We start from the raw sequence: 15784 nt of genomic DNA, 5'->3' as shown, positions 1-15784 counted from the left end.
ACCATTGGTCCATGAAATATTTTTTTGTATTCTAGGCGTTTGAAAAAATTACTCAACTAGCAATAAAGCATAGCATGGAAATGCTCACCAAACCACAAAAGACTCTTCCAGATGTGATTAGACTGAATGAGCAGGCTTCTGGTGTGACGCAAGACACTCCTGAACTAAGAGCCAAGAGAGTTAAAAATAAGAAGAAATGCTGCAAGTGAACAACAACATAGCTTTAAGTGAGAATACATAGGAACTGTAGGTTTGAACAACATTTACTGAAACTTGTTTGAACAGTCTTTCTATACATTCAATAGAGTTGATGTTATAGAGAGAGCTAATAATATGTTCTCAGTCAGAGTTTTATTATATACGAGCATCATGTTCATCTGACAGACTCCTTATGACTCAGTAGTAAATGTTATGCTTGACTTCAAGCTGGCTAACTTGTGATGCATACACACAAATCTTTTTGTTGGCACTTTTAAATTATCTTTAATGCTATGATTAGGAAGCTATAAAACTTATCAAAAATATACTCCAAAACATTTTGCAACATTTAAGAATATCTTTATGTTTAAGTGTTAAGTATAATCCTAAAATATTGCAAGTTTGTTAGGTGCATGGGCTCTTACACATTATAGATTGTAAAACTTCATGGCAGATTTGTGGCAAGATTGAAGTGACTAAATTTGTTAATTTATATGCATCATCCACAGCTTTGACAATCACTTTCTTCAACAAACAAAATAAAGACTACTAGAAATTTAGAATTGTTTTGATCTGCGGTGGGAACAACTGTCTGTCATACTCTGTGCAGCAACTTTCCCGTATGTTGAAATCACTTATGCATTTCTGACATGAATTTGTGAGTACTCAGCAAAAAGAGACACTTGTGAATGAGCTGCCACATTTTCACCTGCTTGTTTTCAGCATCTAAAACACAGCTTCATCTACCACATATTGAAGCAATGTTTGTAGTCAGTACTGACAGTGACAATCGGAAACAATAATCAAAGACATGGATGAAAACGAACCCATTTTTCTTTTGATTTTAAAAAGGAATTAAAAAAATTTTTTTTTAAATTTATACTACGCCCAACTTGGACGGATGACTTGAGGTAATATAATGGATAGACCCCTTGAGTCATTGAACTTAGCCCATGCATATGATAAATACAATTAAGGAATTGATAGCCCCGATCTACTAAGGTTACTTCCTATCAATGCCTAGCTATAGCTTGGCTCCTATATACGTCGCAAAGCACCGACGACAGCACCGCAAGCTATTATTGGTGAAATGGGAACCTATGTGCCGGTTACCACCGAGGACCGCCGATAGCTGCCACTGGCAACGCAATAGTTCGCTCTTACTATCGTACATATCATGTGCTTTGAAAACATTATCTCTATAAAGAAAGCCAACACGTAGAGATTATATGCCACTTAAGCTTGGTTCCCATATCGATTGCGAGACTCCGGCTGTAACTTACCCAGCAAAACGCTTGCGACGCTAGGCTCGGCGGCATCTGTTCACATATAAGCTGCATCGCTAAACATAACCGCGTAATCAAATAAAATGTTTGCTCGCCATGCCTTTTCTATAATGGTGACCTTCACATGTACAGTGCATTTTGAGAAGGTATTGCCTGCGGTCTGTCGCAAAATTTTAGTAGTGCTAAACTATTGCGTTGCCACTGGCAGCTATCGGCGGTCCTCGGCGGTATCCGGCTTGTAGGTTTCCATTTTACCGTTAATAGCCTGCAGTGCTGTCGTCGGTGCTTTGCGACGTATATAGGAACCAAGCTATAGCTAGGCATTGATAGGAAGTAACCTTAGTAGATCGGGACTATCAATTCCTTAATTGTATTTATTATATGCGTGGGCTAAGTTTAATGACTCAAGGGGTCTATCCATTATATTACCTCAAGTCATCCGTCCAAGTTGAGCTTAGTATAAATTTTTTTAAATTTATAAAAAATTGGGTGATGGGTGTCGGTCCATTTTTCAGAGGCTAGGTTAAAGATGTTGTTGCGTCAAATTTTATTTCATTTTAAAAGAAAGCATTTTTTTGTCGATCAGCTGATATGTTGTTTGTTGTGTTAGGTGATCTCATTGTCAAGATATTTGAAGATTGAAATTGTAAAAAATTGATCGCGGTAAAAACACTCAGGCCAAAAAAACATGCCAAGACTTGCCCAAAATGATGTAACGAGTGATACAACCTGTCTCTATCTCTCGTATTCACATCGGCTATTGCGATAAAAGTCTAGTTCTAGAAGTCTAAAAGTCTAAAAGTCTAAAAGACTCCAGCTCATGACATTCGGATTGATGGGCCTGACACTCCAACACCTGCATCAATCGACTTCCTTTAGGTAGTTCTGAATAATTGTGCAGCTACTTATTATCCACACTTGATTGGCACACCTGACAATCTCTTAAAGGTTGACTTGCAACAAAATTCACATTACAGTTATTTAGTATCAAAAGATTCACCATGTCTTATTCTGCTGTGTTGTAGGTGCAAAGTATGTGGAAATGTGATTACAAGCTCTTAAAAGCTAAAAAACGAACAATTAATCGCACCCACACGAGACTGCCGTAGTTTGGATTCCCTTTCCAAAATGGAAAGGGAGATGTAGGAGATGGCTTCTGTTTACACTTTCAAGCAACCTCATTCGTCGAATTATTTTCACGAAAATACTTCACGCATTCAATCTCTTAAGGCATGTTAAGCTGTGACAGCACTAGTATTTATGATAGCAATACCTTTATATTTAATTTACTCTCCCAAGCGCGGCAGAAAAAAAAAACATATTTTTATGGGTAACTATGGGACTCGTCATTCAATAGAGTTTCAGAACTTGCACCGACTTGACGCTTTGCGTTATATGAAATGTTTTATATAACATGAAGCAAAAACTTTTCATAAATTTTTTACTTCAAGTGAACTTTATGTTTTAGGAAGTTTACAGTATAGGATTACCTACTGTACTTGCAAAACTCAGAGACTTTGGGATCTTTTGTTGGACAATATTTATGTTTATCTATTTTTCTGTTGTTCACACGATCTACTATAATTGCTGTAAAGTCATTACAGAAAAAGCAATGCACATCATCACACTTCCTAATCTCATAATCATTTTCACTACTTGAATAACAATCACATCGTCTAGGAGAGGAAAGTTTTTCCTTATTTCTACTGCCTCTTACATGTGCGTCAAGCCTTCTAGTGATTACTATATATTAAGTGAATCTGTTTTAAATCTAGAGCTAGATATTTTTTACTGTTCCTACATCAATCAAACAGCATTTCCGAGATAAAATCTTCAGCAATACGGCTTTTTGAATCCAAGATTTTAATAGCTATAGCTGGACAAACTGAATCACACACACTCACGCAGGAACCACACACACGCACACACACACACGCACACACGCACACACACACACGCACGCACGCACGCGCACAAACACACACGCACACACACACGCGCACACACACACACGCACACACACACACGCACGCACGCGCACAAACACACACGCACACGCACACACACACACACGCACACACACACGCACACGCATTCACGCACAAACACACGCACGCATTCACACACAAACACACACACGCATTCACGCGCACACACACACGCACGCACACACACGCACACACACACACACTCAAACACTTTGAGAATTATATATATAGATGTGAAATCATCAGTTTGTTCATAGACAACTAAACTGGTTGTCATTGCCGATTTTATAACTTTGTTAAATGTGCAAAATAGGATTTGAGAGCACTTTTCCAATCGCAAACATTGGCTATACAGACTACAAAAATCTAGAAACCAACAATAGCTATGCAGACACTACCTTATTAAAAAGACAAACATTGACTACACAAAGACATAATGAAAGCAAATATTTGTTTGCAAGTTCTTCAAACAGTTAACAACTAGGAAGCACTGTCGATTTATTGTATTATCACAACAATAAAATAATGTGTGTAGAGATCACTACACACCTTATGTTATTGCTGTAAAATATTAAACCAACTCATTTTACTTTAGACTAAGTCCAAGCAGATGGATTGATATTTTATGAGTTTTACGGAACGAAACCATATGCTGCTAATTACCAAACCTTGAAAATTGGTATCAAACATAATCAGTTTTAAAGAATTCCACAGATCTCAAATAATCTCCTGAAAATTGCTAAATTAAGTATTAAGATATGTTGGCCTTTCGAATGCATATTAATAGTAAGAACTTTAATTAACTATATTTATGAACGCAAAAATTTAGTTGAAATTTATTACTATTAAATGAGGCACCATGTTGATATTATGAGCTTTGAGTAGGATGTCTCCGAACTGGACATTGAACATAAATCAGTTGTTTTGCCTTTTGAGTGCTGCATAAACCAAATGCAAGGCTTTTGTGGTAAATTGAAGTAATTAATTTAATTTTGTTAAAAAAACTTTAAAGCAAAAACCAATGACTTTGATATGTAATTCAGGCATAAACTTTGCATTTAAATTTTGATAAAAGCAGATTAAACAAATTCATTGTTCATAGATATATCATTCTAAAACTTGTTCTGTGAGCTTTCGGCTTATTATGTAATGTATACACCATTTTCTTAGACAAGCTGGTGTCTATACTCCCATCATCTGTCATACTAACTAACTACCAGACGGTGCACAAGGAATAAAAAAGTTTTTGCACGGAAAATTCATTTTTATTTAACATACGTATACAACACCTAAAATTTTAACTTTTAAATAAAAATCGGCAAAATTTGTGCTCTTTTAAAGTTTGAAAACATTCATTAAAAATGGGGAATAAATCAAAATAAGGAAAAAAATATTTTCTGATACTAATAAAAAAGGGCAGATAAACGAATTGGACAGTCAGGCTTCTAAAAAAAAACAAGTGAAATAATAAAGTCTAATCAGCAGCCATACACATTGTCTAGAATCAAATATCTGCACAAAAAATAGATTACACTGAAAGGACTAAAACTACCGACGCCATTCTGGGTAAGCCTAAAAACTCACAGATAGTCATATATGGTACTGCTCCCAGCTTTGAAGTGTTCAAACATGGTTTCGTGATTTACCTATTATTCAACAATAAGCGAAGTCCATCAGGAGAATATAGACCATCCTGGTCTCGTCGTTCACTCAGGTGCTTTAGCCTTGTATACTGTGAACTTGTACAACACTACGAGTAGAATACATGTGAAAAAGCTTACAGATCTTTACTTCTTCTTTTCCCACTATGAACAGATATTAACCGCCTTCACAGAAGAACAAAATAAGGCTCTTAATGAGCAAATATAAACAAAGTGCATTGTTGAGCTTTCAACACTTTCTTCATCCAATTCTTCATCATATATTCAATCAGCGCTCACATTCAATATTCGACCACATTGAATGAGTATACCATCGGCACATTGTTTATGTCATGCTGAACCTTTTAAATAATGGGTCTCTCTAAAGGATTTTACATTCTATTTGGAATATTAGAGGTTTATCTTCCAAAATATATGAAGTCAAGTATTTAATTTTAAAGTATAGAATCAAAAGTATTTGTGTTTCTGAGGCATTTTTTGGAGCAAAAAATGGTGATGATTACTTAAAAATTTCCGGTTACAATATGATAAGAAATAAGAACTATAACCAGGGTAGTGGCTTGTTATGATATATTCGGCACTTCATTAATTTCAAGCATTTGGAATTTGCAAATAATGAAATTGATGCTGATAGTCATTCCATTAAAGTCATTCTAGTCATTTCGAGACCTTACATAGCGTTTTTTGTTTATAGACCCCCAAATTCAACACTTGATTGGATAACAAAGTTTCGAACTTCATAAAAAAGTGTTACAGCAACACTGAAGAAATTTGGATACTGGATGATTTCAATGTCAACTTGTTGAACACAAAAGAGGGGTCCAATTGGAAACGCAGAATATGTAATCCATTTTCTTTAAAACAGCTGATTGGTGAACCAACCAAAATAACTGCAAACTCCTTCACATTAATTGATCATGTTTACACAAACTTTTCTCATCACGCCAAGTTTTCTGGAATTCTTAAATTATCACTGAGTGATCATAATTTGGTGTTTATTGTAAAAAACATTGGTGTCACGCATAACTCATTTCCTCGAATATCACTTATAGAGATTACTCCAGATTTGTGCTTGACAATATTTCAAATCAATTTTCTCCTCAGATAAAATGATATCCTGATTAAAAAGAACATTAATGACAAAATTAATCTATTTAATCAAAATTTTCTTTAGCTGTCAATAATTTGGCACTTCTCAAAACTAAAAACCTCAAGTCAGAATCTTTATTTATCTGGCTTGACAAAGACGTACGGCAAAACATTAAGTTGAGAGACAAAATGAAAACTGCAGAGATTAGACTGCTTACAAAGAACAGGCAATTTTGTCGCAAATCTCATTTAAAGAAAAAAAAACAAAGTGTATTGACAAACTTGTTATACAGTCAAAGCTCGGTGATAGCGGTACTTTAGCAAACTTTGGTTGTGAAAGATAAGAAACCTCAAGGCTGTGACACTTTTTTGACAGCTTCAGAACTTACCTCACATTTTGTATCTATTGCAAGTAATCTTTCAAGTTCAGTTTTATCGTCATCAAATCCTTATTTTTCTTATTAAAACACTGAGTGGAAGACCACTTTGAATAAGTTTCCAAAATTTACTCCTTATGATATTGTAAACTTCATCAGTAACACACCTACATGTACATGTAAATTAAAGAGATCATCCTAGTATCCTAGTATCATCTTAGTATCACTAAATAAGTGGTTTAGATGGCACCACTAATACCACTTATTAGCAGGTATTATTCGTACCATTCATGATGTGGTTTTGTTAGCATCACTCATACAGAGATATTTATCTTGATGATTTATTATAAAATATCTAGAATGCAGCAACATAATTATAGCATTGTTTAGAACCGCTCAAGCAGTGGTATTAGTTTAGTACCACTTGTGGTGTGGTAGCAAATAAAACCCAAACCAACCCCCATACTGGCTTGACAGTCACTGTGGATATTCTATGACTATAGCAATTTAGTAGGCTTGTCATTTCATGGTAACACATCATCTTTTACACAAAATAAGCGCGAGTGTTAGAAAGTTTACAGAACAGAAAGATCAATAATATTATAATGATATATTATAATATTATATATTATAATTATATAGTATTTGTCCAAAAGACAAATCATTATTTCCTACCACTCATACTGTGGTATTAGTTAATATCACATCACAAGTGGTGCTAATTAATACCACTGCCTGAGTGCTTTTAAAATGACCACTCTCATTATGATACCACAGGACAAGCCATATTATTAATACCGCTTTGTAAGTGGTATTAATGTGAGGATACACTGAAATTAAACTTTTTTCAACAACCAGCAGTACCATTTCTTTTTTCCATTATCACTTTGGTCGTGGGCTGTATGACAGGGGAATTTCTAGTGATATTGTGAAATTCATCAGTAAAATACCTACATGTAAATTAAAAGCAAAAGGCTTAAGCAATACTTCTGTAAAAATGTTAAAAGCAACTCTTCTAGTCATTGTACCTACTATCACTGATATGTTAAACAGAATATTGATTGATGGCAGTTTTCCTTCGGCATGGTAGCAAACACGGGTTACTCCATTGTTCAAAGGAGGAGATCATAGCAACCCATCAAATTTCCACCCTATCTCAGTACTCCTTATTTAATATAAAGTTTTTGAAAAGCACTTAAATATCCACATCTACTCTCATTTGTCCAAAAATGATATTTTATACCCTTATCAGTGTGGTTTCAAAAAAGCCACTCATGCGCTGATGCCGTTCGTAAACTGATCTCAGACTGTTTAGATCTTAAAACAAAGGGTGAAAAAACTTGCTTAATTTTTTTGGGTTTTGGCAAAACTTTTGACTGTGCCAATCACAAAATATTATTTTATAAACTGAAATTTTTATTAGAAGTGAATCGCTGCAAATTATACTTTAATCCTATTTTCACAAAAGTCGTCAAAAAGTTCTCATGAATGACAAAGAATCCTTGACACAAGAAATAGATGTTGGTGTTCCACAGGGGTCTCTTATTGCTTCAGTATTGTTTTTAATATATATCAATGATCTTCTCAGACTTATTCCAAGAGGCTTTGTCTATGCCGATGATACTGTCTTTGTGAGTCATCACAAGATATGCAACTTATACAGGTGAACCATAATCTCATCATGCAAATTACCAGCAACTGGTATACTTCAAATCACATGACAATTAATTTACAAAAATTGCATTTCCTTTTTTATAATAGGCCTACTAATGAAAACCTTCGACACAGCTTGGCTCTTAAATTTAAAGGGAAAGTGAACACAATTTACTGAGCAAGGCCAACTTTTACCCTATTTGTTTTGTGTAAATTACTACGTTTAACAAAATACAAATTGTTTCTTACAACAGATAAATACTAAGAATAATATTTTAAAAACAAAAAATGCCCGTGCATTCACATATAACTGAGTATGGAGTCTTTTTCCGACTGCATATTTTGCAAAAATCGGTTAGATAACGCCATTGCGAAAATGAGTGTGAAACGGACTCGCCACTGGGTACACTGATTCTTAATCAATCATCCAATCACGCGAAACATAGCGTTTGACTTGATTCGTTATTATCCAATGTTATGGAGACCGCACGTCTCCGCAATTGTGACAACCCGAAAACAAGTGCACATATAGAACACGCTCTATGATCGTCATTGCTAAAACGTTTCGCTAAAAAATTTCAACTATAATTTATTTCTATCGTTCTTTTATTACGTTCACAATATGAAGGCTAAAAGACTCAATGCTAAAACAACTACCCCTTTCTTGTCTACGGGTACCTTGGAAAAAAAACCGAAAAGTTATTCCTTCATGCGTTGTTTTCTACATAATGTTGCCTGATCCAAATGGGAGTTATGTAGGCTTCAAAAATGTAGAATCAGAAGATGATGATCAGAATGACGCAGATGAAGTGGAGCTTTTTATTATGGATGAAGGAAATTAATGTAAGTTCAGTTGTGAGTTGAGAAAAACATGGTTTTCAGAAATATTTTAACTGAATCTGACAGCATCTTTACTTAGCTGATGTTCATGTCTTGTACAGTGAATAAGTGATTTTAACAAAATAATACAATCATAATGTGTGGTTTGATAAATAATTATATTTCAATCATTTGTCTTGTGCCATGACATAAAAACACCACATTTAACAGCTTACGTTACATAAATCTAAATCATGTTATACAAAGAACAACATAATATTTATAATTTTAATAGCCTGTTATATTAATTTTATCAAAACGATACCTCATATAGAACTACTAAGGATTGGGTATAACTTTCATGTAAATCTTGACCTGTGCATTTCTATTGCTGTTCTACCATCTAGCTTTGAAAGATGTTTTGAAAGTGGAGCTGCTCTGTCCTCCAATTCATATAATATTTATTCACAATATAGCTATTATCTACATGTAGAGCAATTAAAATTATAACAAACTGGCTGAAATTTTTGTGTGTTTTTACACCATCATCATACTAATTTCAGAATGTCACACAGTACAGTGTTAGGGTAATTTAAGACTGCATGGTGACTGTATGTTCATGCATTATTCTGCAGACTGTGTGACAGTGACTTATTGAACCAACATCTTGGTACAAAATGTGCTTTTCATACATTGCAGTTTAGGTATGACTTACTGCAGGTACTTTTGGAGTTGATCCCATAGATTTCTTACAGATAATCTTTAAAAGCTCTCTTCGAAATTCAAACCTCTTTTCAGCATATACATTTCTTGTGCAAAGCCTCTAGCTTCTTTAGAGTAATAGACTGTCATCTTCAGTTCCCTATATCGCTATCTTTAAAGATGTAGTTGCGTCAAATTTAAGTTGATCTTAAAAGAAAGCATTTTTTTTTCTCTATCAGTTGATATGTTGTTTGTTGTGTTACACGATTGCATTGCCAAGATATTTGAAGATTAAAACCGAAAAAATCTGATCGCCGTAAAAACGCTCAGGCCACCAAAACGTGCTCAGACTTGCCCAAAATGATGTCACGCGTTTGGCAACCTGTCTCTATCTCTCGAATTCACTTCGGGTATTTGCGATAAAAGTCTAGTCTTACGCGGCTCTATTGGCATATATCTTATTTTGTATTTGCTCATGTTGGCTAGAATAAAATTTTAAATCCTGCTACAGATGCATTATTATGAATGTTTCAAAGGCCTCAAATAACGAAAATTGAAAATTTGTTCTACTCACTTTCTCCAAATGTTGTGTAAACATTTGGGTACCGACTACCAATTCTACCAGTCTACGGTAATTCTGTCAAGTCACTTTTGTAGAACGCGGTCTTTGTATCAGCACAGTTCTGCAGCTACCCATACAAACGATATACAGCCTCCCATAAGCCCCGCCCACATTATGTCGCCTATTACCTATTGCCTACGTACTAGTTTCTTACTAGTAGTATTCTTACCGAATACTAGATAAGTGAAATAAGCAAGCCACCTCTTTGAAAAGAATATAGACAGGGATAGAGTTTTAAGGATGAGAAGTCTGCTGCAAACTGGATTTGAACTCACATTCTCCAGTTCTGCGGACACCCATATACCATATCCGATTCACTACAATATTCTGCAAATCATGTTTTGCATTATCTTCAACAATATTATTTTATTATATAATTTTTACAAGCAAAAATATTTTCATCTCGGCATAAAACTTTTATTAAAAATATTCATCAAGTCGTGGCCACTCAGATAGTATTAGCTGATACAATAAGACAAATTCATCTATTGCAACAAACTCAAACAAAGCATCATGGCTTATGCAGCACGCATTCAAGTCTCTCGTTCCACTTTATGGCAGTTTCCACACTGACAAAGCTTCTTCGGCTGGTGGGACGACATAAACATTCTGTAATCAGTAAAAAAAATGCAATAAATATATGTCATTCTAAAGCGTATCTATTGACAGCTTCCAAATTGGGAGTTAAATAGATTGTGAGTGTAATTTTAAAAACGAATAAACATTTAATAAAGGCACAAGTACGCCAAGCCAACGATTCGAAGCTTTGGTTCTGGAAATTAAAGACTTGCAATGATCAATCGATTTTACCCACTTCCTACGAGTGATAATAATTTGTAATCATGACTCTAATTTACCAAAGAAAATTCGAAAAAAATATTATAGCTAGGTAAAACGGCAGATAAGCTATGAAACGATGATTGGAGATAGCAAAGAATTATCATTTTATTAATTAGTATATGTATTTATGACTATAAAAAATATCACATTTACTCAAGTATGGAAGACTCTAAGTTAATTTACCTCCATTCTGTCTTCTTCTGCAGCAAAACGCTGCTGACGCCTGTCAGCTTTGGCCATAGGCTGTCTACTCTAATCTTTTACTAAAAGTTGCTCAGATAACTCTGAGTAGCGGTCGCTCGAACTTGAAGCCATTTTAAAACTATGTATAGCTTAGTAATTGTTGAAACGCGTTGAATCTGTAACGCGTAATGAGAATGAATTCTCTAATTAGGAGAATCTTCGAGATCACAGACAACGCGTTTTACGAGTGATAACATTTATTACGGCCTATATAAAAATTTCGCACGCATGATTGGCTAACGAATCGACCTCATATTTATTGCTCGTGGTTTCGTTTCAGATACCTTGCTTGTGACGTCACGAAATAGGCACCCGCTGGAACGTGAGCTTTTTAAAAGAGGGCCTCATTCAAACGCATGTATCTCTGGACAGGGTTGGTCTACAAAGAAAAAAATGGCATCAAATTGTAGCTGATGTTTTAGCCTTTTATGGGTCCTAATTGACTTTTTTGACGCAACTACATCTTTAATAAATACTTTATAATAATTAAAATTTAATGCCAGTTATCAATTGTGTTAATACAATTTCTGCATAAATTTATCTTTAATGTTGTACAAGCTGTAAAAGTGGTATCTCTGCTGAAGAGTAGTATAATAATCCATATATAATTTTATTGTAGATACAGCTTACCAGTCAGAACTCCTCTTCCCACATTCGTGTTGTGATCTGTCACTGCTAGTTTGATTTTCGTAAAATATCCTGAGGGATCAAAGTCTATATTTGCTTTGGTGCATAACTTAATGAGGCTGTGGAGGTTTTCTAAAGCACCAGTGTGTGAACCATGGTTCAACAAACGCAATGTGTTTAGCAGTCTCGCTTGCCCTAACGCATCACAAAGGACTTTGTGCTCTGCACTTCCTGGAATTAACCATTTCACCTTTATTTCCATTTCTCTGTAAACATATCAAATTGTTCGCTGTTATTTTTCAATATATTATAAATCTGCAAAGTTTCTGTTTATTCAAATGTCAACCAGCTCCAGAATATTGACCATTTGTACAATCTCTGTTTAGTATCATGCAATCAATGACTACATCTTCTTATATCACAAACCAATGGCATTGTAAGTGATATATAAAATATTATATTACACATTTATACATTTACACATTTATTTTTCATGGTCTGTGTTATCGTATTTTACATGACAACTACAAGTTCTCAACGCATTTCAACTTAGATAACACGAACAAATTGCATCCAACTACTACCAGTTATTTTGAAAATTTCATAGCCAGCTGCTTTAACAAACCTCCACATAATATTCGTTCTCCCAGCAGAGAAAGGCATTTCAGACACTATTTGTCAAACTATTTATTCGATTTTAGTAACTAACTGTTGCCCTTTTTTCTTTTTCTTTTTTTATTATTTTTGTATGACATAATTTGAAAAACATTTCTATTTGAAATAAAATTATTGCCAATAAAGTAATATGTCTGTATGAATAAAGGCATTTATTTATATATTTGATTATTTTTATATTTGGCCAATGTCAAACCCTCAATGATCAAACCCTCCGCAAAGCCAAATTTTCCTTCCTAGAATCTTATCGCTATAAATGAACAAACGGCAACAGACACTGAGATTTATATATATAAATAAATATATATATATATATATATATATATAATTTGCTCAGACATTCAGGTGTTTATACTTTCATCAGCTGCAATATCTATGAAACTCAGACTGACTGGTGTCTATATTTTTGCTACTGGTACTGTCTCTGGTATTCATTCAAAATATCAAGTATCTCTATTTTTGTTACCTGTAATATAGAAATAATTCACTCAAACAATCTGGTGTTTATACTTTTACTAGTTGAATGCCCGACCTTGATTGCCAGGTAACAAAAAATCTTTGGACATTAAATTTATTTTTATTTAACATTAACAACATTTACCATTCTAACTTTTAAACTTCATATCATAGAAAATGTTTTTGTGCAGTTCAAATGAATTAAGAAAAAAAACAACTGGAAAGAGTTTTACACTTTTTCAAGCAGCTGTAACTTTTAAATTTCATATCATGAAAGAAGTGTTTTATTGAGATAAATAAAAAAAAATTGTAAAGGTGTTTAAATGTAATTGTGAAATCTTTAGCAAGTAGTGGCTAAATATAGTTTGTTTTGCTATGATTACAATGAAAAACTATTTGGTATACATGATTTATTATATTATTGGTATTATATGATTTTAGTTCATTTCAGTTTTGGCATCATAAGGCGAAAATATTGTATAGACGTATGGAGTGATATAGAAACCCATAATAACTATCTAATGCAATCACTGCCTGGTAAAAATCTTCAAAATCATCACCATTATAAAAAGTCACAAAACTATATGTTAGCCTTAGTAACTATAATTACTTACAATAACTTTAATGCATTTCGTGGCTACGAATTGCAAGAAAGCGTAACATTACAATGTACTACGTGGAGTTTTTACCTTCGAGACAGACGTGTAACATAATCACTGAATCTAACTTAAATGAATTTTGCTTACTAAAAACATACTTGAAGGAAGTTTTAGTGTGCGTTTTAGGAAACTTTTGATCAAAATTTCATCACCTATCTGTTTGCAAACCCATTCTTACTATTGAGAATGATACTGAACTGAGATGCAATTGCCAAATTTTAATTTAGAGAGAATTTATTGTTGAGTAAGATGATATCTTTTTGCGGAAAACAAATTAGCCCTAGTATGGCGAGGATGGAAAAGCATGGTGTTTCATAGAGTTAATGAAGTTTCAATGATTACATCAACTAGCGCGTAAAACCGGAAAAAATGTGTGTACAGTATGAGAGTGTACATTAAGAGCTATTAATCATAAGAGCCATCTTAGATTCGTGGTTAGTCAATTATATCACCAGCTTGCTGTTGCAATCAGTGTTAGTTCAAATAAAGCACAAGGTGAGCTTTTAATTCCAAGATTTGAATAGCTATAGCTACACAGGCAGACATCAGAGCTGGCAGACAAACTTTGAGATTTATATATAGTCTATCTGTAATATATATTACAGATAATCTATATATTATTACTCATTCAGAAGTATTAGCTGCTAAATGTAGCACACTTTTAAAAATTTATATGCAATGAATCTAAGTGTATAGCAAGCAGTACAGTGGCAATGATAAGGAAATGTGGTTTAAAATTTTAAATAATTTATTTATCTTGGATGAATTTTGTTTTATTGACTATATTGACATTAAATCGTGTTATTTTAATAATTAAATTTGAATAATATTGTGTTTTACTCCACGGCATCAAAAAACTAAGGAAGGAAAAATGAAATAAGCAATGAGTCTGTTAGCCAACTGAGTGAAAGATGAAAGAGGAACTATATAAGATCAAGCATATATTAAAACCTGGCATGTATCAGCAGGTGAGCTACATATGCAGTAGGAGTGCTCAGGGCAATAACAGTGTGATAATATCACATGTAAGTTAGAGGACTAACCGCTGTTGTCAGAGTTTGCAGCCAAAAGTTCTGTTTTTTTTTTATTCAGTTTTCTGGTGGCTCTTATTTTACCATTCAAGAGGACTCTGTAAGATATATTGTTGTGGAATGTGATTCACCGAGAGCTGAGCTTAGGACTGAGCTAAGCTGAGCCAAGCTGAGCTCAATCATGCGGAATAATGAGATGAAGAGAGCCGAGCCAAGCTGAGTCCAACCAAGTGGAACAAGAAGGGGGCTTCTTACTATATAAGAGCACGCACTCTGATGAGAAGGCAGAGCTGATCTGCGCCTGTTGTATGACTTGTTGCATGCTATTCTTGTAACCACTCTATACTAAACAGATAAATATATGTATGAACTCTTGCACTGAGTCTTGTATTTTGGAGCAGTAAAGGGCAGGGCACAAAACCTTTACAATATGAAACAATTTAGGTGAGTAATTGGTAAAATATTGAAACGTTGTTTCTATTCATGCTAAGGAATGGAACCTAATGTTATTATTGTTCGAAACGTATTATTGGTAATAACTTGCATTTTAATAAACACTCACCATTCAAAGACAATAGCAAAAGCTTCATTGACTCTGAATTATTAAACAAGTAGGAGCTATTATTTCAGGTAACCAGTAACAAAATTATCCCAGATATTACTCATATAGATTTGTACTAATTTCAGGCTAGGCTATTGTGACTGAGCTTCTACCTATTAGCAAAATCGTAAAGGTTGACTTGCAACAAAATTCACATAACAGTTATTTGGTATCTAAAGGGTCGCCATGTCTTACTCTGCTGTGTTGTAGGTGCAAAATATGTGGAAATGTGATTACAAGCTATTAAAAGCTCAAAA

General features: G+C 34.1%; 1 protein-coding gene across 1 annotated transcript in view; it reads left to right on the top strand.

The window, feature by feature from the left end:
* The window catches only part of LOC137388336 (ras-related protein Rab-35-like), a 30420-nt gene extending 29953 nt beyond the window's left edge, over positions 1 to 467 (top strand). Inside the window, exon 7 of the mRNA XM_068074824.1 lies at positions 36 to 467. Coding sequence (XP_067930925.1) covers positions 36 to 209 — 174 coding nt within the window. The 3' untranslated portion in view covers positions 210 to 467. The remainder of the gene's footprint in view (positions 1 to 35) is intronic.
* Positions 468 to 15784: the final 15317 nt, after the last annotated feature.

The sequence above is a fragment of the Watersipora subatra genome, chromosome 1 (genome assembly GCF_963576615.1).
Source record: "Watersipora subatra chromosome 1, tzWatSuba1.1, whole genome shotgun sequence".
In the NCBI taxonomy this organism is placed as follows: domain Eukaryota; kingdom Metazoa; phylum Bryozoa; class Gymnolaemata; order Cheilostomatida; family Watersiporidae; genus Watersipora; species Watersipora subatra.
The sequence above is the reverse complement of the archived record's forward strand: the minus strand, read 5'-3'. Positions and strand labels throughout refer to the sequence as shown.